The 20886-nt window shown below is 39.7% G+C and overlaps 2 protein-coding genes across 4 annotated transcripts in view; one reads left to right on the forward strand and one right to left on the reverse strand.

The window, feature by feature from the left end:
* Positions 1–2551: 2551 nt before the first annotated feature.
* ZPBP2 (zona pellucida binding protein 2) lies at positions 2552–11338 on the reverse strand. The gene is made up of 8 exons (XM_002719345.4): positions 11138–11338; positions 10925–10990; positions 9047–9172; positions 8250–8411; positions 6941–7159; positions 6237–6319; positions 3535–3715; positions 2552–3003 (listed from the first exon to the last, which is right to left on the reverse strand). Exons 1-8 carry the CDS (start codon positions 11184–11186, stop codon positions 2909–2911), a joined length of 981 nt encoding a protein of 326 aa, XP_002719391.1. The 5' UTR covers positions 11187–11338; the 3' UTR covers positions 2552–2908.
* The window catches only part of IKZF3 (IKAROS family zinc finger 3), a 122942-nt gene continuing 113295 nt past the window's right edge, over positions 11240–20886 (forward strand). The window contains exons 1-2 of one of the 3 annotated variants that reach the window (XM_051825647.2): positions 11240–13191; positions 13878–13925. Coding sequence is in view for 1 of the 3 variants with exons in the window: in XM_008271418.4 (XP_008269640.1) it covers positions 15495–15501 (7 nt within the window). In the remaining 2 variants the exon portion in view is untranslated. Of the gene's footprint in view, positions 13192–13877; positions 13926–13952; positions 15502–20886 lie in introns of those variants that run through there. The other 2 variants (XM_070060746.1, XM_008271418.4) reach the window with 2 other exon arrangements.

Genomic DNA, 20886 nt, shown 5'->3' on the forward strand with positions numbered 1-20886 from the left:
TTGTAGACATTTTGGGGTAATTGAACCAACAAATGGCAGCCTCTCTCTCCATGTCTCTCTTTCTCTCTCTTTCTGTTGCTCTGCTTTCAAATAAATAAAACTGAAAAAAAAAAACCTAAAAATCAATAAAACGAAAATAAACTAAAAATCAATAATGATAGTTCAGAGATTCTAAAATATTTAGAGGTTGACACACTTCTAAATAACATATGGTTCAAAGAAGCCTCAAGAGAAATTTTGAAATATTTTAGGGGTTGGCATTTGGCCTAGTGGTTAGCCCCCATTAGGACTCCTGTTTCACACTGGAGTATGTGGGTTCACTTCCTGGCTCAGGTTCTTGAGATACAGATTACAAATATCCATTTGGGAGATTTGGATATAGTTCCCAGCTCCCAAGTTCAGCAACCAGCACCTGGCTGTTGCAGGGGATTGAGCCAGCAGATGAGAGAGATCTCTTTGTTTCTGCCTCTCAAATAAACAATAATTTAAATTTTTTAAAATAAAAATTTAAATATAAGTTTTAAAAATACTTTTAACTAAGTAAAATACAATTTATAAAAATTTGTGGGATTCAGCAAATAGAGTTCAGAGGGAAATTTATAGCTTTGAATATACATATCAGAAAATAAGAAAGATCTAAAATCAGTAATCTAAGCTTCCTGCATAGGAAAGAGGAGAAAGAAGAGCAATAGTACAAAGTAAACACAAATCAATGAAATAAAAAACAGGAAATCATAGAAAATCAATGAATCCAAAAGTTGATTCGTTGAAAAGATCAATAAAATTGATAAAACTCTAGCCAGGCTAAAAAGGAAAAAAGGAGAGAAGATAGATACAAATTATAAATATCAGAAATGAAAGAAGGGTCAGCACTAATGATCCCGTGGGCATGCAAACTACAGTAAAAGAATATTATGAACAACTTTATATCCACAACTTTGATAACCTAAATGAAATGGATCAATTCCTTGAAAGACAAAATCTACCAAAACTCACACAAGGAGAAATAGATGATCTGAACAGGTCTAGATATATTAAAGAACTTGAATCAATAATTAATAACAAAGAGTAGCAGGTCCAGATAGTTTTAACAATGAATTCCACCAAACATTTAAGAAAGAAATGATACCAATTCTCTACTATCACATCCAAAAACAAGTAGAAACAAGAGATATTTAAACCAATCATGTGAGGTCAGTATTACTCTAACACTACATCCAGATAAAGATATTACAATAAGTAAAACTATAGACCAATAAGCCTCAAGAACAAAAATGCAAAAATTCTCAATAGAATAACAAATTATATCCAATACTCTATAAAAATATTTAAACAAATGACCAAGGAAAAGTTATTCCAAATCTTCAAGCTGACTCAACATTTGAAATTAATAAATATAATCCATCACATTAACAGACTAAAGAAAAATCATATGATCTTGTTGGGGCTGGCACTGTGGCATAGCAGGTTAAGCCTTCGCCTGCAGTGCTAGCATCCCAAATGGGCGGTGGTTTATGTCCCGGCTGCTCCTCTTCTGATCCAGCTGTCTGCTTATGGCCTGGGAAAGCAGTAGAATATGGCCCAAGTAGTTGGGCCCCTGCACCTACAAGGGAGGTCTGGAGAGAGCTCCTGGCTCCTGGCTTCAGATCAGCCTAGTTCCAGCCGTTACAGCTATTTGGGGAGTGAACCAGTGGACAGAAGACCTTTCTCTCAGTGTTTCCTTCTCTCTATCTGTAACTCTACCACTCAATTAATTAATTAAATTTAAAAAATCATGTGACCCTATATCACAAATGTAGAAAAAGCATTTGGCAAAATACACTGCTCATTCATGATAAAAATTCTCAGCAAACTAGGAATAAAGGAGATTCCTCAATTTGACAAAAAGAAAGTCTACAAAAAGCATACACCATCATTCTTAATGGTGAGAAACTGGATGCTTTCCCTCTAAGATTGGTAACTAGGCAAGGATGTCCTCTCTAATAATTGCTATTTAACATTGCATGGGAGTCCTAGCTGATGCAATAAGAAAAGAAAAATGAAAGTATACAGATTGGGAAGGAAGAAATAAAACTGTTTACAGATGGCACGACTGTTCATGTAGAAAATTTCCAAGTATATGACAAAAAATTCCTGGAACTAAAAAGTGATGAGTAAGGTCACAGGATATAAAATTAATATATATAAGCCAGGGGCTGGCACTGTGGCATAGTGGGTAAAGCTGCTGCCTTGCAGTGCTAGAGCATCCCATACAGGCACTGGTTCGAGTCCTGGCTGCTCCTTTTCAGATCCAGCTCTCTGCTGTGGCCTGGGAAAGCAGTAGAAGATGACCCAGGTCCTTGGGTCTCTGTACCCACGTGGGAGACCCAGAAGAAGCTCCTGGCTCCTGGCTTTGGATCAGCACAGCTCTGGTTGTTGCAGCCATTTGGAGAGTGAACCAGTGGATAGAAGACTCTCTCTATCTGTCTCTACCTCTCTCTCTGTCTTTCAAATAAATAAAATAAATCTTTAAAAAAAAGTGATTTCAAACAAATTATTATATGGAAAATATAAAATTTTTATTATACTTTGCTACTCTTCTTGGCCTTAATATAGTCTTAGGTACAGAGCAACAGATTCACTTTGTAAATAACAAAACACATTTCATTAAAATCATCCACTAATAAATTTTCCTTGGTACACTGAAGATAGTCCATTCATAACTTCTTAGAAATGCCATGTCAACTTTTTTCCTGAAGTTTCTAAAATGTATATTTTCTAACTTTTTTGGTCTTACTGATGATCTTAATGGAACTATCTATGATGTTCTGGGATGTGAACAAATCATCTTAGGTACCCCATCTCCACAGGCATGCAAGTGATAATGCCTTCACCTCTAATCTTCACAATGCTGATTTCTGTTTGGAGTTTATGGGCAAGATTTAGCTCCGTAGATATGGACAGAAACACAGGTCTGACAAGTAACATCAACATCAGGACTGAAAGTGCCAGGACTACAAACCACTGCAGAGGAAAACACATGGAATAGATTATTATAATTTAGATGTATTTGATACCCGTAATATCAATATCACACTGTTTCTATAGCTATATTTTCTGAGTAATATTCAGCCAATTAAGTTTTGGAAGATTATGAGTTTCAAACTTTGTAATTTGATAATCTTAAAGATAGGAGAAAGCTAGAATTCTAATTATTTTTTCTGTTAGTAACAGCATTTATAGTATCTTCTGCTATGCCCCATTTATGAGTTCCTATTTCTTAGTTCTCTGTGTTCTGTGTAGGATTATTCTGTTTTCCCTCATAGTATAGTAGTCTAAACCACAATACTACTGAAATATTCTGTAATACAAGAGGGTACATTAGAAAGAATATACATTCAAATAATTATATTTAGAAACATGGGTTTTGAATTTTTTAATTTCCCTTTCACTAAATGTATTTTTGCTAATATAATCAGTATAAATATTCAAGGATCCTGAATTATTCATCTATTCTTCTGACTATACATTTAAATATTTATATTTTATAATTACCGCAACAGCTAGCGCAATTACTGTGTAGACCTTCATTTTTTCCAAAGCCTGGTCGACAGCTATCCAAACGTACTACTTGAAAACTGTGGTCCACAAAATGCATAGCTGGTAGAGTTTCATTAAAGTGATGATAGAAAATATATGCTTGACTTCGAAAAAATTCTTCTATCCGATCTCTTGCCTGAGATTTAAAAAACCAGAGAGAAGCACAATTATTAAACCATGAACCAGATTTCTCCTCCTGATCAGAAGCAATGAAATGCAGTATAAGCAGCCATGCTTTATACAAATAGATGGATTCCTGAAAACTTGTATTAATATTATTGAAATTATTGTAGCCTTGACTTTATCAACTACTGTCAATTCACATGTACAATGATAAAAAAAAACAACAAAAACTCTATCTGGGTCCCCCACATGAATGGCAGGGACTCAAGTACTTGAACAATCATCTACAGCTTCCCAGGTGCATTAGCAGGGAGCAAGAATGAGAAGCAGAGGAGCTGGCACTTGAAATGCACGCTAACATGGGACACAGGTGTCCCAAGTGGAAGCTTAATTTGTTGTGCTACAATACCTGCCCCTTTAATTTAGAGGCAGAGCGTGGGAGAGTGAGAACATAATTCCCCATCTACGGAAATTCCCCAAATGCCTGCAACAGCTGCTGAGGGGGCAGGTCCAAGTAGAAAGCCAGGAACTCAGTCCAGGTCTCTCCTGCGGGCAACAGAAACCAAATCACTAGAGCTGTCACTGCTGCTTCCCAGGTTCCGCATCAGCAGGAAGCTGGAATCGGAGCCAGAATCAGGTACTGACTGGGATACTTGGATATGGGACACGGGTATCTTAACAGCTAGGCTGGAATGCTCATTTCTAATTCTATATGATCATCAAGAAAAAAAAAAGAGAATCAAGCAAAATGAAAAGCAACAGTTTTCTCTAATCAGCATTAAATTTTTTTTTTTTTTTTGAACAGGCAGAGTTAGACAGTGAGAGAGTGAGAGAGAGAGAGAAGGGTCTTCCTTTTTCCGTTGGTTCACCCCCCAGGTGGCTGCTACGGCTGGCGCCCTGCGCTGATCTAAAGCCAGGAGCCAGGTGCTTCCTCCTGGTCTCCCATGTGGGTGCACAGCCCAAGGACCTGGACCATCCTCCACTGCCTTCCTGGGCCATAGCAGAGAGCTGGACTGGAAGAGGAGCAACCAGGACAGAATCCGGCGCCCCAACCAGGACTAGAACCCGGGGTGCTGGCGCCGCAGGTGGAGGATTAGCCTATTGAGCCGCGGCGCTGGCCAGCATTACAATTTGATGTAATTTTTTAAAAAGACATACTTATTTAAAGGCAGAATGACAGAGAGAGAGAGAGAGACAGAAAGAGATCTTCCATCTGCTGGTTCATTCTCCACTATGGCTAAGACTGGGCCAGGACAAAGGAGCTAGGAACTCCATCTGGGTCTCCAACATAGGTGGTGGGGTCCCAAGTACTTGGGCCATCTGCTGCTGCTTTTCTAGGCACGTTAGCAGGGAGCTGGATCAGAAGCAGAGCTGCTGGGACTCCAATTGGTGCTCGGATATGGGATATTGGTGTCATAGGTGGTGGCTTAACCCACTGTGCCACAAGGCTGGCCCTGTTTTATTTTTTGAGCATAGAGTTTAATAATAACATTAACTTAGTTTCCCATAAGTCATGTACAACACTAAAGGTATGGACTCAAGAACTAGATCAGGAGAGTGAAGAGATTTTTTTAGGACTATGTCCTTAGTTTCTGAAGGATGGCAGAGGAGAAAGCCATTATTATGATCAGTATAGACATAATTTGGAAGAACCATTGGTTTAACCCAGGATGGCATGATGATGAGGTTGTTTTCAAGTTACTTAATCATCATTTGGGAAACAAGACCAGCGATCCATCCTTCTGTTATAGGTGAAATGCTTAACAGTAACCTGAGGAACTCTATAATACTGCAGATGTTCTACTCCAAAGTAACACATCTTCAAATAGCCAAGAATATCACAATCTTTGTTTAAATTACCGCAACAAAAATGTCAGTAATACTTTCTATCAAAGTTTTTTAACAAATAAATGTATTCCTTAGAAATGTTTTTACTGATATATATTTACAACATGAATAGATTTTGAAAGAAATTTTAGCTTTTCTTTTTCCTCTCTGCCCTCGATCCCCTTGCTGCCCTGTGCCTTAAGCACGCGTGACCCTCACCCGCTCCATGCTTTCCGGCCTGCATGCTCCTCCACGCGGCTGGCTCCTGGCCTGCTCTCTGTCCGTATGAATCTAGACTTCCCTTTCTCTTTTAGACAGAGCCCTCACTCTCCTATGCATTTCTCTCACTGAATAAAAAGCTTAAAGACTTACCATGCTGCCTGGTTTATTTGAGCCAGTATTCAGAATATTTCTCTGAATAAATAGCAAGAGCCCACATGGCTTATTAATATGAGGAATATTAATAAGCAAATTAGTATCATTTTGGCGACCCAGATGGGACTTTTAATACCAGAGAGATTCCCAGTATTTATTAAAAGGAAAAAAAAGGCAGCATGCTTTAATTAAAAGAAAAAAAAATAAGAAAAGAAAAAGAAATTTTAGAAATTTAAAAAGATAGATTTTTTTTAAAGATGAAATATTTGCAAACCATTTTAAATAGCTTTATTGACTATTTAAGTACTTTCTCTTTAAAATGGAATTCTTACCTGGAGGATATTATGATTAGTGATATCTTCACAGTCAGCAGATGCATTACATGCACTTCTCCACCCTGGTGCAAAAGGATTAACTGGAGAGGAAAAAATGATAGGCCCATAAAAGCATTAAAAAAAGATTTTTAAAAGTTTCAAATATTTCAATAAAGCTCCAAATGCTAAATTTAGTATATGTGCATGCATGTGTTTCATCTAGCTATCTAGTCCTAATAACAAAGTCAGGTGCACAATTTAAATAATTTGTACATTATGACTTTACTCCATCTGGGGGCTAATGGAAGTAACTACAAGGTTTTATAATTAATGTGGATACAGTAAATTTGGTTTAGTTACTTCCTTTTATTCAGTTCTCAAAAATCCAATTTGAAATTCTATAATAAGTTAGAAGTGGAATATTAGCTGCTTAAAATCTGTATTAATAAAATATATATCCTTGGAGGGATTCCAAACATGACTTTTAAGTTATAAGCAACAATATGACATATTTGAAGGTAAATAATTAGTATGTTATTTTTATTATTATTAGTGTGTTAATTTTTAAAACCACAACCAGGCTAAGATTAATAATATACTTTAGTGCTTAACAAACACTTAAGATCTATTATTTATATCTCATATTAATATGCTAATTTTATAATCTATTATGGCTCAGGACTAAATCCATAAAATTGAAAAATACAACAATTTTTTTTTACCTTGAAAGGCTATAAACAGCTCATGTACGAGACCATGTTCTGGAATTTTAACAAAATGGCACTTATATGATGGTTCTATGACATGACATGACAAATCAGAGATTAAATTATCCAAGATTTTCTTCAGCACTCTAAAGAGCAGGTCATTATATCTTCCTGCACAAGACTTGGTAGTGAAACGTACAGCCATCTGATATGAATAATCAGGTTCCCGATAGGCTTTAAAAAAAGATGAGAATAAAAACAACTGTGCCTATCATTAATTTCCTCTACCAAACAATTTTCAAATAACTAAATCCTACCAACTTTTCTAATCAGCATAGAAATTTCACTTAGCTAATAAAATGGTTTTCAGTTTGTCTTCACACAAACACACAAAACTAGTAACTTGAATGAAAACATGTTATTTTCACCTGATATATTTATCTACCTAGTGCAGGGATAGGGAATGTTTTTTCCTGCCAAGGGCCATTTAGATATTTAGAATATCATTTGCCAGCCATACAACATGATCAATTTAAAAATTAGTCTGCTACAGATTCACTGGATTTCGAGTCCAGCCTACGGTTGCTTTGGCAGGGCCAGACCAAGTGAGTTTTCAGGCCTTATACAACAGGCCTAACATTCTCCAGCCCTGACCTAGTTTAACATGAGAAATGGATTACATGGGTTGGCTAACAGGTAACACTGTCAAGAAAAAAAAGGATTGCTTAATTTGCAGAAAGTGTCACACTGCTGTCAGAACTGTTCTAGCACAGAGGTCATTAATTTGCTTTTAGAGAGTTAAACACCAGTCTTTACAGTACCTGGCAAAACAGTGATAAAGAAGATTGTGCTTGCTACCAAGACAGTGGGAAATGTCGAGTTGAGAGAATTATTTAGGGCAGACTATCCTGGTGTCAGGGCCAGCCCTGTGGTATAGCTGTTAGGTTCGAGTCCCAGTTGCTCCTCTTCCGATCCAGCTCTCTGCTAATGGCAGGGGAAAGGAGCATAAGATGGCCCAACTTGGGCCCCTGCACCCACATGGGAGACCTGGAAGAAGCTTCTAGCTCCTAACGTGGGCCTGGTGCAGCTCCAGCCATTGCGGCCATTTGGAGAGTGAACCAGTGGACAGAAAATCTCTCTCCCTCTCCCTCTCTCTCTGTAACTGCCTTTCAAATAAATAAATAACTCTTTAAAAAAAAGTTTAATTAGCCAAATACAAAAATACTCTAACAATTATCTCTCACAGATTCATTTTCACTAAATAAGAAAGCTTATGTTTAATTCTGATCCAAACTAAATGTACAAAATGTGTTTAAATTCTTACCAAAGATCATGAAATCATATCTCTTCTTTACTACAGTTTCTTCTTGGGTTTCTGCTTTAACAGTCTTATAAGAAAGAGTACACGTGTAAAGTCCAGACAAAGCCTCCATAAAATCAATCACTATCAATTTTCCTGTTGTTGTTATATTCATTCTATTATTTCCTAAACAGAAATAGTCAATTATTTGATTATTTAACATTTGATTCAAATATTATTTAATAAACTTGAGGTTATAACTAGACACAAAAATTTTAAAAAGTAATGTACTATTTCAACTTCAGGAATCCAAGAAAATGTTGATTCTGTGATATAATATCACATAAATACAGTTTTGGAATACATCCTTTTTATAAATTCATTTTTTGTTATCTAGTTTTGATTGGTTCATGCCAGTATTCAGTAAATAAGATTGTATGGCCCTGCATTACCATATCTCTTCACATAAAGCAAAATTTAATGATGTTTCTACTCCAAGGCACTCTTGTAACATCACGAAAAATTATACATTAAATATTTCATCTCATATCACTGGTGCTACAAGGATAAATTTTATGTTTTACAAAGGCTTTTGAACTAATACATCTAATACATACAGTTTTGGGAAGCAGTGTACAAAACTGCTGCTTCAGTTTTTGCATGAGAAAATAAGACACAGACCAAGATAAAACATGAATCATTCAAGTATGGACTAAGTAAAACTGCAGTTATATTTAAACTTGTTCTTTCCAATAAATGACAGTGCTTTCCTTAAAAAATTTACATATTTAAAAAGGATATATTAAAATCAAATATTTTACCTGTTAATGTCTTTTCATTTGGCCCAACCCATAAGTAGGTGGGATCCACTGTTTCTTTTCTAGAACGTACAAAATCCATACAGATAAGGACTGGGCTATTTTGATGTAATTTTACATATATTTTCACTGTGACAAAATAAAATGTATAAGTTCATTAAACAGCAAATTAAATGAAGACTTACACTCCTACCGTTTTGTCCCAATGATATTAATTAGTTCTTTTTGGATTTCACTAATTCAAAGTCAATATATTACTATAACACTCAGAATGTTTATCCAAAGTCCTTCTTGCTTCTAATAGTAAGTTTTAAAACTTGTAGGCTGCTAATCACTTTTTCTGTGCTATTATAGTTTTCTTTTTTTTTTTTTTTAAGATTTATTTATTTGAAAGTCAGAGTTACAAAGAGAGGAGAGGCAGAGAGAGAGAGAGAGGTCTTCCATCCGCTGGTTCACTACCCAACTGGCCACAACCCCAAATGGCTGCAACGGCCAGAGTTGCACTGATCCGAAGCCAGGAGCCAGGAGCCTCTTCTGGGTCTTCCACATGGGTGCAGGTGCCCAAGCCCTTGGGCCATTTTGTACTGCTTTCCCAGGCCACAGCAGAGAGCTGGATCATAAGTGGAACAGCTGGGTCTTGAACTGGCACCCATATGGGATGCCAGCACTGCAGGTGGTGGCTTTACCTGCTACACCACAGTGTCAGCCCCTATAGTTTTCTTTATCAAAATGTATGTAATACATTCTAATGTACAGATTCAGAACTCAAATCAGAATTTTTGAAGGGTTGGTATAATCAATTTAAAGTTCAGAAGAGGACTTGATTTTGGTTGCAAAACTATAGTATTTTAAAGATGATGATGTGGCGTGGCAGATAAAGCCACTGCATGTAGTGCTGACATTCCATATGGACACCAGTTTGAGACCCGGCTGCTCCACTTCTGATCCAGCTCTCTGCCGTGGCCTGGGAAAGCAGCAGAAGATGGCCCAAGTCTTTGGGTCCCTGCACCCAAGTGACTCCACGTGGGGGACCTGGAAGAAGCTCCAGGCTCCTGGCTTCTGCTCGGCCTAGCTCCATCCATTACAGCAATTTGGGGAGTGAACCAGCGAATGGAAGACCTCTCTTTCTCTCTCTGCTGCTCTGTGGCTCTGCCTTTCAAATAAATAAATAAATTTTAAAAAAAATTAATCTCTCTTTAAAAAAAAGATGATGATGGTCATCACGAGGGAAATTTCGTATTTAATTGTACATTTCCTCTGTCGGCAATAATAACTAATCCTATACTGTGCGTGCCAGGAAACTGTTCCGCAGTGGCCTGTTCTTTCAGATTTGGTGACAGCAGCGATTGTATGCTTGGGATCCACGCAGTGCCACGAGATATTACAGTTTACCGAATGGCGGGTTCTGAGCACACAAAGCCCCTGTCCTACAATTTGGCGGTGATGGGAGGAAAGGATCCAAACATGGCGGGATCCCAAACATGACAGGTGCTATAGACTGGCTTGAGGTTATCTAACGTTAGCTGTGGGACTGTTTTCCTCGGAGGCTGGGAAAGTTCCTGGCACAGTGAGGAAGACGGGAGCTGAGCAGGAGTTCCAGTTACGCAGGCCTTACTAACAAGAGGGGCTTCCAGCCCCGCAGAGGGGCTCCTGCGGCACAGCCACCTGGAAGTGAGGTGACAGGAGGGGAGCAGACGTGCGTTGCATCCTCGCTCCTTCCGGCCGGGCGGCGGGAGGCAGGGTCATTCAGCTAAGGCTAGGGTCGCTATGAGGACAGGCCCAGCACACAGTAGGCGCGCAAGAAACGCGGGAAGAACCTTAGCAGACCCCCGGCACCCCGGCTCTGCGGAACGGCCCTGCGTGTGGGGCGGGCCTTGTTACCTGGGTGTCCTGGCTTGCCATAGATGAAGCCTTTCTTACTGAGTAAGGAAGAACGCTGCCATCCAACTGCGGAGGGGAAGAAACCACGGAGTTTTTAGTGAGGGGAGGAGCCAGGGCTCCGCGTGGGGCAGGGCAGGGAGGAGCGGAGGCGGCTGGAAGGGCAACGCCCCGGGCAGAGGGGACAGGCCTGGGGCCCTTGGAGAGGAGCCACACCTCCTGTGAGGTACCAGAGCACCGCGGAGAGAAGGACCCACGCTCGCATCACGACTCAGGAACTACCGTGGAGGGCTGGGCGCCTTCCTACCTCAGCCCCAGCCCAACCCCTCCCCATCGCGCCTCCACAGGAGCAGCAAACCGCCGGGGGTCGCCTCCCCTACCGGTCTGTCGCTGCTGCGGGAGAGCGCATGCGTGCCTCGAATTCGCGCGCTGTGGGGGGGGGGGAGGCGGGGCCAGAGCCCCACCCCACCGAGCCCACGTGGCCAACGTCGTGCGCGCTTCGCGCCTCGCGCCATTTTTCCATGCTGTGGGAGGGCTGATCGTCTGAAAGACCCTCCAGGGAAGAAGAGCCAAGGGCAAAGGAGGCCCAGGCTTCGAGAGTGCCGAGACTTCTTCAGTCCAGGGGCTCAAGGAACTGAGGAGCGCACACAACGACCGCGATGGGGGCTGGCGGCTAAAGGGCGCGGCCGGAGAACTTGAAGGAGGGAAAAGCGTGAGAGGATTTCTCGCGCGAAGTGGAGAGCCCCGCGCGGGAATGGCCTTCGCCTTTCTTCCATGATCTCTGTGTGGAAACCGTGTGGCTAATCTCTTTGAAATTCTGAACGCCTAATTTTTTTTTTACCTAACTGCATTAATCTTCCCATAAAACCAGGCCCTGAAGACGAGTAGCACCTCCAGGCTTCCTCATCCCCCTGAGGAATTTTGGATTATCATTTTCAACTTCACTGCAGACTTATCTGAGACTGTGAAGTAACCTTGCTTTAGAAAATGAACTCAACTGAAAGGCAAGAGCCCGAGATTGCTTTTCCCTGGGGATGGACGACTAGTCAGAAACAGCAGGAGCGTGTCTGCGTCTTTCGTGGTTCCTTCTTGGCTACTGATTGGGTGGCCCACAACTTTTTTTTTTTTTTTTAAAGATTTATTTATTTGAAAGGCAGAGTTACAGAGAGGGAGAGGGAGAGCTAGAGAGAGCTAGAGAGCAATGGCTTTCATCTGCTGGGTCACTCCTTAGATGGCTGCAAGGGCCACGCCTATCTGAAGCCAGAAGCTGGGAGCTTCTTCCAGGTCTCCCACACAGGTGCTGGAGCCCAAGGACCTGGGCCATCTTCTTAGGCCACAGCAGAGAGCTGGATCGGAAGTGGAGCAGCTGGGATTCTAACCGGTGCCTACATGGGATGCTGGCACTGCAGGTGGCAGCTTTACCCTCTATGCCACAGCTCTGGCCCCGGCCCCAACATTTCATGTGTTGTTATTTCTTAGCAGTGGGACACCACCCGCAGTTCAGTAGTGGTTTTGAGTAGGTTGGAACATAGAGAGCCCAAGGTTCAGACAGGGTGCATAATGGTTATTTAGGGTGTGATCAAGAGTTTTCAGTTTTAATTTCCTTTGAGCCGAGTCAGTATTTGGACTATCTTAAATGGTCCAGGAGCAACCTTTGTCAGTAATTTCATTTTTAGTCACTGTTAATTTTACCTATATAGCAAAAACCATAAAATGTGATTCAGTGACTCAGATCCAGCCATTGGCAGTTACCATGTCTAGATTTCATGGTTTAGTCTTAACTGTTCCCCTTCTTGAAGTGATGATAATGAAGACAAATTTAGGCATTATCTTCAATTCCCTAGAAACTTGTCATTCCAGTTTTAGTCAAAGTATATTTTAAGTCCACAACATGTTTTTGGGCTTCCCAGTTATAAGTACTTAATTCTTTTTTTTTTTTTTTTTTTTTTTGACAGGCAGAGTGGACAGTGAGAGAGAGAGACAGAGAGAAAGGTCTTCCTTTTGCCGTTGGTTCGCCCTCCAATGGCCGCCGCGGCCGGCGCGCTGCTGCCGGTGCACCGCGCTGATCCGATGGCAGGAGCCAGGTACTTATCCTGGTCTCCCATGGGGTGCAGGGCCCAAGCACTTGGGCCATCCTCCACTGCACTCCCGGGCCACAGCAGAGAGCTGGCCTGGAAGAAGGGCATCCGGGACAGAATCCGGCGCCCGTGATCAACTTGGAATCCCACAAGAAGAGACTTAACCAAATGAGTTGTAGTCATCTATTCAAAGTATGTGTCCATTCTTTTAAAAATAATTCTTTAATTTTAGACGTTTTAAATTATAGGAAAATTGCAGAGTTCACCTATACTCCCACTTTTCCCTATAATTGACACATTAATATTACATTTCTCACAATAGCCAATATTGATACATACTATTAGTTAAAGGCTATACTTTGATAAGATTTCTTCAGCTTTTAGCTAATGTCCATTTTCTGCTCTCGGGTTTCAACTAGGATCCCATATTATTTTTATTCGTAGTATCTTCTCAGATCCCTTTTGAGCGTGACAATTACTCAGACTTTTCTTGTTTATGGTGACATTGACCTGGCCTCAAGTGATCAGGTATTTTGTAGAATGCCTCTCTACTGGAATTTGATGTTTTTCTCATTATTAGACTAGGGTTGTGGGTTTGGGGGAGGAAGCCCACAGAGATAAAGTGACATTTGCATCATATATTGAGTACAAACCGTCAGTGTGCTTTATCACTGCTGATAATCTTGATCACCTGGCTGAGGTAGTGGTTGTCCACTATAAAGCAACTCCCTCCCCCCTCCCCCCCTTTGAACTGTACTCTTTGGAAGAAAGTTACTATGTGTAGCCCACAAAGTAGGGATTTTATGTTCTACCTTTTTGAGGGCAGAGTAGTTAAATTAGATTTTTTTACCCATCTACTTTTTAATCTATCCCCTCAGGTGTCACTCTGTGGAGTCTGAAATGCTCACCATTGAACTATTTGCAGAGTAAGTATAAAGGCTATTGTGATGGAAGATAAAGTTTATTTATAGCTTTTTAATAACCAAATAACTATTTATCCCTGCACCATCCCTGTGAAAGTTTACAGTTCCTCTTCTGCTTCTTTTGATGTGCTATTTTTGCTTTCAGAAACTAACAAGCAACAAATTTCCCCTTTCAGATCTAAAATTAAATCTAGTATTTAGAGTATTTCTTTGAAATTGATATTATCCTGTGGGACTCCAGCTAACACAACTATGGAGATGCTGTTTCGATGCTGTGATCTTAAAGCCAGTGCAAGTTATATACTCATTAAAAAATGCAGTACATAAGAGTATATTATGTAGATTGGTTATACCAAGATACTCATTAAAATAAATTCATACAATTAAAGCATGCATTCTTTAACTCATAAGCATGTCTTCTGATGTGGTCAGCTGATGCACAAACTCTCAGTCTTAAGTCTGAAATATATTTGTATATACTAACTATAATTTTACATTTTATTTATATTAAATTTCTATAAAATGTGATTTCCTAACAAAAGTGGCAATGGAATCATTGATATATTGTAACACTGGGTATCTTGCAGACTCTCTTAAACCTCCATGTAAAGAAAAATTGTGCTTTGAAAAACTTTTGTGGTCATTTTCCTTTCCCTACAATTGTATTTGTGCTTTACACTATAAAGTGGGGAGGATGTTGGGTAAAGACGTTGACTGGTGATCTATGTGCACTGACATCGTTCAATCACTTTTACTCTTACTACCCTGCTCCCTTGACTCTACTCTCTTTATTTACGTTCTGGATACGTAGTTTATGTGTCCTGTTTGGAAGAGGGCAGAGTAGCAGAAAAATAAACACGCATAGATAGAGCAGTATTTTGTGAGTAGTGGCAAGTAAACCAGTTTCCAGAAGGGAAAACAAACGTGAGAGAATTGGTTCCAAAAATTAAAAGGTTGAGTTGATGAAAGTGCCAAAATCTTTTTGAATTTTTTGAAAAAAAAAAAAAAAAGATCGAGAACTTTTTATCCTATGAAATGAAAAACTAAGGAAAAAGAAATACCGTAAACAATACATGGAATGAAACGAATTCTCATTGATGGTTTTCATGGCTGTCTTTCCGGAATCTAGACAAAAAGTTTCAGATTTTGTTCAATCTGCAAAGAAAGCAATGCAGCACCTCCCCCACCAACCCCTACGCCCCCGTATACTACTCTCCCATACATTATCCTTCTAAAACATTCTAAAAGAATTTACTGATGCGCCATTTCCATCCTATTGGGGTCCCTCCAGTCTGACATTCAAAAGTAGGGGCTGAAGGCGCGGAACCTGCGGCGATCTGCAGTGAGCGTCCTTTAAAGCAGCCGCCAGCCAGTGCCGCTGTAACCCCGCGCACCGGTAGGTCGCCGGCTCCTGCCCCTTTCAGTCTGCGCCGACGCAGCAGCCAGATCCCGGGACTCCCCACGCCGGGAATCTCCCGCCAGCTGCGCCCTGTGTCCCGACGACGGCAGGAGCACGTGGAGCGGCAGGGCAGCCAGAGCAGCGGCTCCAGCCCAGCCTATCCCGGCGGCGGTATGGAAGGTGAGCCTCCAGCGCGTTTCTTTCCTAAGGGGTCTTTGAGAAGCTCTACCGGCCCGCGCAGCAGAGTTCTTCCGAATCTCGGTTTTGCTTCTATTTATTTCTTTTGTCAAAAGTAAATAGGTATTTCAGAGGGCAGAGCTCGTTGGTTCTCATTTGTCCTCCCTCCCCACCCCCAACTTTGAAAAGTGATAACTTCTCCCAAATATTATTTCTTAGGGATTGTCAGACGTGAAGGGTCAACCCTAAGTCTGCAGAGGAAGAGCACATATGGGTCATCCCTGAAGGGGCAGCAGACCTGGGGTGGAATAACTAATCCTCTGGGATTTTTTTGGTTCATGGCCTCAGTGTCCTTTGGAATTAGGCTAATCTGAGTAACCTGTTTTGAGCGAAAGGTGACTACTTTTTTCTTCTAAGGGTAAATGCTGTCAAACAGGAAAAGTATATTTTAAAGAGGTTAACACTTGCAGATCCCTTGGAACTTGATCTTCTAAGGAGCCTTCTTTACTCAAAGCAAAAATCAGGATCCCATTAAGAGATTCATTTGAATTAATTTTTGAGAGTTATAAACTTAGCCTTTTCAAAAGATTTCAATAGGTACTTCCTTGTGATAACTAAAACTTCCATTGCTACAGTAAACTGCAAGTCTTTTTAACAAGTCTTTCTAAAACTTTGAAAATGGCAGAAACATCTCAACTTGGCAGAGGAAGTGGCATTTGGAAAATAAAAACTAGTGAGAAACATATTCCTTCTACTAACAGATGAGATACTGACGCCTAATTAAAATGTTAATTTGATGAAGATCATGGGAGGTTTTCTCCATAATAATCAAAGGGGCTTCACTGACAATGAACCTTGATCTTTGACAGCTCTAAAAGTTCTGGAGTATATGAAATTATCAAAATATGATTAAATACTTCGGTACACAGATATATGTGGTAAAACTTTTGTTTCACAGTACAACTGAGTGCAGTAATGCTGTCTAAATCTTCAGTTTGTACATGAATATGCTTGTAAAAATTTTTTCATGTCTTGACCTATATGAACATTTCTAAGTAAAATACCAAATGATAAGTCAATGAATAATATGCTTATTAAATGGAAACATGGTCAATATTGAATAGTCCTTCATATATTTCTCATATAAAAACTATGCTTTTAATTTTTTAATCAAGTAACTTTTAAAAACTTTATACTTTGAATGTTGAAATACTAGTTTATGAAGTGTTACTTTTAACATGTAAGGGTATCTTGGCCAATAACAGAAAAAATAACTTTTTAAAAAAGATTTATTTATTTTACTTGACAGTCAGAGAGAGCCGGTGCCGTGGCTCACTTGGCTAATCCTCTGCCTGTGGCACCAGCACCCCGGGTTCTAGTCCCGGTCGGGGCACCGGATTCTGTCCTGGTTGCTCCTCTTCCAGGCCAGCTCTCTGCTGTGGCCCAGGAAGGCAGTGGAGGATGGCCCAGGTGCTTGGACCCTGCACCCGCATGGGAGACCAGGAGGAAGCACCTGGCTTCTGGCTTTGGATCAGCACAGCGCGCCGGCCGTAGTGACCATCCGTTGGGTGAACCAACGGAAGGAAGACCTTTCTCTCTCTCTCTCTCTCTCTCTCTCTAACTCTGCCTGTCCAAAAAAAAAAAAAAAAAAAGTCAGAGAGAAGGAGAGGCAAAGAGAGAGGTCTTCCACCCCCTGGTTCACTCTCCAAGTGGTCACAACGGCTGGAGCTGTGCTGATGTGAAGGCAGGAACCAGGAGCTTCCTCCAAATCTACGTGGGTGCAGGGGCCCAAGGACTTGGGCCATCCTTTGCTGCTTTCCCAGGCCATAGCTGGATTGGAAGTGGAGCAGCTGGGTCTTGAACCGGCACCCACATGGGATGCCTGCACTGGCGGCGGCTTTACCTGCTACGCTACAGTGCCAGCACCAGAAAAAATAATTTTAAAAAGTTTTCATGTTTTAATTATTACAGATTGTTAATGTATTTTTGCTGAAGTTTTAAATATCCCAATACTGTTTTCCTAGTTTTAACCATATCACATATCAAAAATAACATACAGAATTTTGTTAATTCATAGAAACTGGAGTATTTCTCTGTAAATGCTAATGCTAGACAAAATAAACCAAATGCATCTTTTAGGATGTTAGTGTCCTAACAAAGATTTTTAGGTAAATTTGGGTGAAGGCATTCTGAAGGAGAAAGGAATGAAAACTTGCATAGAATTTCATTCAGAATGTATGAGTATAGATTATAAATGGAAAGGAAATGTGGATCAGTGATTTTAAAAGCTGTGAGTTTAGATGATTAGGTCAAATATGTTATATACTATATTTAGTGCAAACATTCAAACATTTAAGTTAAAAAAAGGTTAATAATGTGAGTTTGGTTATTCTAACATCAGATGCTTGAAGATAGAGTGTTTGATGTAATAAAATATCTAGTTCATTATAACCACCCATGATTGACTAATATGGCTCATGATTTTGGCATTTAGATTACAGTATTCTTCTATCATCTTGATATTTTGATCTCTTGGCAATGTAAGAAAGTAGAATACTTTATGGAATACCTTTATTTTCTGCCTACTATGAAGGTTAGGTTAACACACTGTAGATTTTTGTAAAATGTGAGATAGTGTAGTTGGGATCTATTATTCCTTTAGCATGTAAAATTACTTTTCATAATTTATCAACATTTATTAAAATGTTCTCTGTGTGAAGATGTCAGATGAAATAAGCTTTTGTAATAGAAATCTTGTCATATAAAAACGAAGTTAATAAATGATAAATATAATCATAAATCATAAGTTAGAAAATTTCCCTACAATCTATAACCCTAAGTATTTTCTATCCAAAGACTTTATGTATTGCTAAATTTTTGTTATTTGTGCTGTAAGAACATCTCTTCTGTCTGGTATGATTGGGAAGTAAAGTAGTTTACAAAAACGAGTTTCAGAGGTAATGGTAGGTTTCTCATTTAATATAAATCCTTTTTATTTTAGTAATATTGGAAAAAGATTTTTTCTAAATGTATTTAATATACAGTCTCCTCTGCTTTATAAACAGATTACATAAGAGATGATTTTATCTTGGTTGATATTTTGCTTATCAGATAATGTATTGTTCTGTAGTATCTCCTCACAGGGAGTTTTAAACTGGGAACTACATGCTCCTACCTGAATATTCCCAGGTTATTTTGCAGTTTTTATCTTTTTAATGTCAGCTTCTGCTTCCCACCACGTGGATTTTGTGGTAGCCATTTTTTATTTTCACGTCCCTTTCCATGTTCTGGATGGTTGAAATCAACAGAGAAATAACCTCCAGATGGTATTTACTTGCTCTCCATTACGAGAAGAGGGAGGTTGAGATGGTAAAATTTTGAGGAACAAAAGCCACAAAAGGACCTTGGGATCCTGATAAAATACAAGTTTTTAAAATTCCTGTTTGTACCTCTTATAATCCAATTTACTATTTCACACTTCCACATGTCCACTAACATTTTTACCCCATTGTCTACCTGGTTATGGCTGCTTACCTTCTAAGACTCTGCTCAGGTGTCATCATGAAGGTTCTAAGGAAGACCTGCCATCTGATGACCACCTCCTTCTAGTGTCTTCTGAAGTTCACCCCTTCCCAGTTGGCTACCTCCCTATGCATAGGCTGAGGGACCCTCCTTTCTGTGTATACTTCTATCACATTGAATTGAAATTATTTATGGATTTAGGTGTTTATTCTCCCTCTGGTCTTTACACTTCTGGTGATCACAGACTATGTCTTATTTTTGTATGTTCTGTGCTAGGGAAAAGTTCCTAGTTCGTATAAGACCCTAAGAGTTTAGGAAATAATGGCCAAAAAGTTCTCTTCATTATGATTATTATGATACATTTTATTTAAAATTTTTTGAGAGTAGGAGATTTGTGCTAACAATTCTTTAATAAAGCTTAATGATTTTTCAAAAGTATTTAAATGGTATAACTGAAAAAGAAACTTGGAAAATAAAAATTTTACTGAATTTTTTTGCTAGATTGTCATTTAAAACCAAACCTTATCTATTATCAGGATCACATATTAGTCCTTTAAAATATGCATCGAATATGAAGAATTGGTTCATATTCAATAAATAATCAGTAAGATACAATGGTGATATAAAATTAGTATTAACTTTTCCAGTGCTACTTTTTAAATACATTATGGATTGAGCATCCCTAATTTGAAAATCTGAAATCCAAAATGCTCCAAAATCAAAACTTTTTGAGTGCCAACATGATGCCCTGAGTGGAAAGTTCCACTTGAGTTTGTGTGGCAGGTCTCAGTTAAAACCCAGGGGTTGGTGTTGTGGCAGAGTGGATTAAGCTGCTGCCTGCAAGGATGCCAGCATCTCATAGGCACCGGTTTGAGAACTGGCTGCTTCACTTCCTATCTAACGCCTTGCTAATGCACCTGGGAAAGCAGCGGAAAATGGCCCAGGTTCTTGGGCCCCTACATCCATGTGGGAAACCCGGAAGAAGCTCTGGGCTTCTGGCTTCGGCCTGACACAGCCCTGGCTGTTGTGGCCATTTGGGGAGTGAACCAGTGATAGAAGATCTCTCTCCATCTCTTCCCTCTCTAACTCTGCCTTTCAAATAAATAAAAAATAAACCTTAAAAAAATTGCCTTCAGTCTGTACATATGAGGTGTTCATGAAATGGAAATGAATTTATATTTGGACTTGGGTTCCATTACCAAGATATCTCATTTATATTAAAAAAATATTTCAAAAACTAAAAACAAAATCTGAAATCCAAAGCATTTCTGATCTCAAGAATTTTAGATAGGGGATTTTCAACCTGCAGTAATGTTTAAACTGGTTAATTTTGCTGGTTAACTTGTCAGAGGTACTGTCAAAAATTCAGTAAAAAATATCGGAGGGGTGGGTGTTGATGAAGTGGTTAAGACGCTGCTTGGGATGCCTACATCCCATATTGGAGTGCCTGGGTTTGAGTCCTGGCTCCACTCCCAGTTCAGACTCCCCGCTAATGCATGCTGTGGAAGACAGCAGATGATGGCTCAAGTATGTGGGTCCCTGTCACCCACATAGAAGACTCTGATGGAGTTCCAGGCTCCTGGCTTTGGCCTGGCCCAACCTCAGATGTTGGGAGCATCTTGCAGTGCATGGGGGTTGGGAGAGCACCAGCAAGTGGGAGCTCACTCTTTGTCTGGCTCTCCCTCTCTCTGCATTTCAAATAAATAAAATATTGTAGTGTTAACTAAATACAATGTGATACATACTGCCATCTTTTTCAGTTTAATATTGGCCCTGCTCTATAAAAAAATACATGGCCTTCTAGCTTTTAGGTTTGTTTTTAAAAATGGTACTTTTTTATTTTGGTGCTCACTATAATTTCCATAA

Source organism: Oryctolagus cuniculus, chromosome 17 (assembly GCF_964237555.1).
Source record: "Oryctolagus cuniculus chromosome 17, mOryCun1.1, whole genome shotgun sequence".
Classification (NCBI taxonomy): Eukaryota; Metazoa; Chordata; class Mammalia; order Lagomorpha; family Leporidae; genus Oryctolagus; species Oryctolagus cuniculus.

Coding starts and splice junctions, on each gene's coding strand:
- ZPBP2 (XM_002719345.4), bottom strand. CDS start 11,186: ATGCGAGCGTGGGTCCTTCTCTCCGCGGTGCTCTGGTACCTCACAGGA. Junction 8,412..9,046: donor AAATGAAAAGACATTAACAG/GTAAAATATTTG, acceptor ATTTCTGTTTAG/GAAATAATAGAATGAATATA. Junction 3,716..6,236: donor CTAATCATAATATCCTCCAG/GTAAGAATTCCA, acceptor TTTAAATCTCAG/GCAAGAGATCGGATAGAAGA.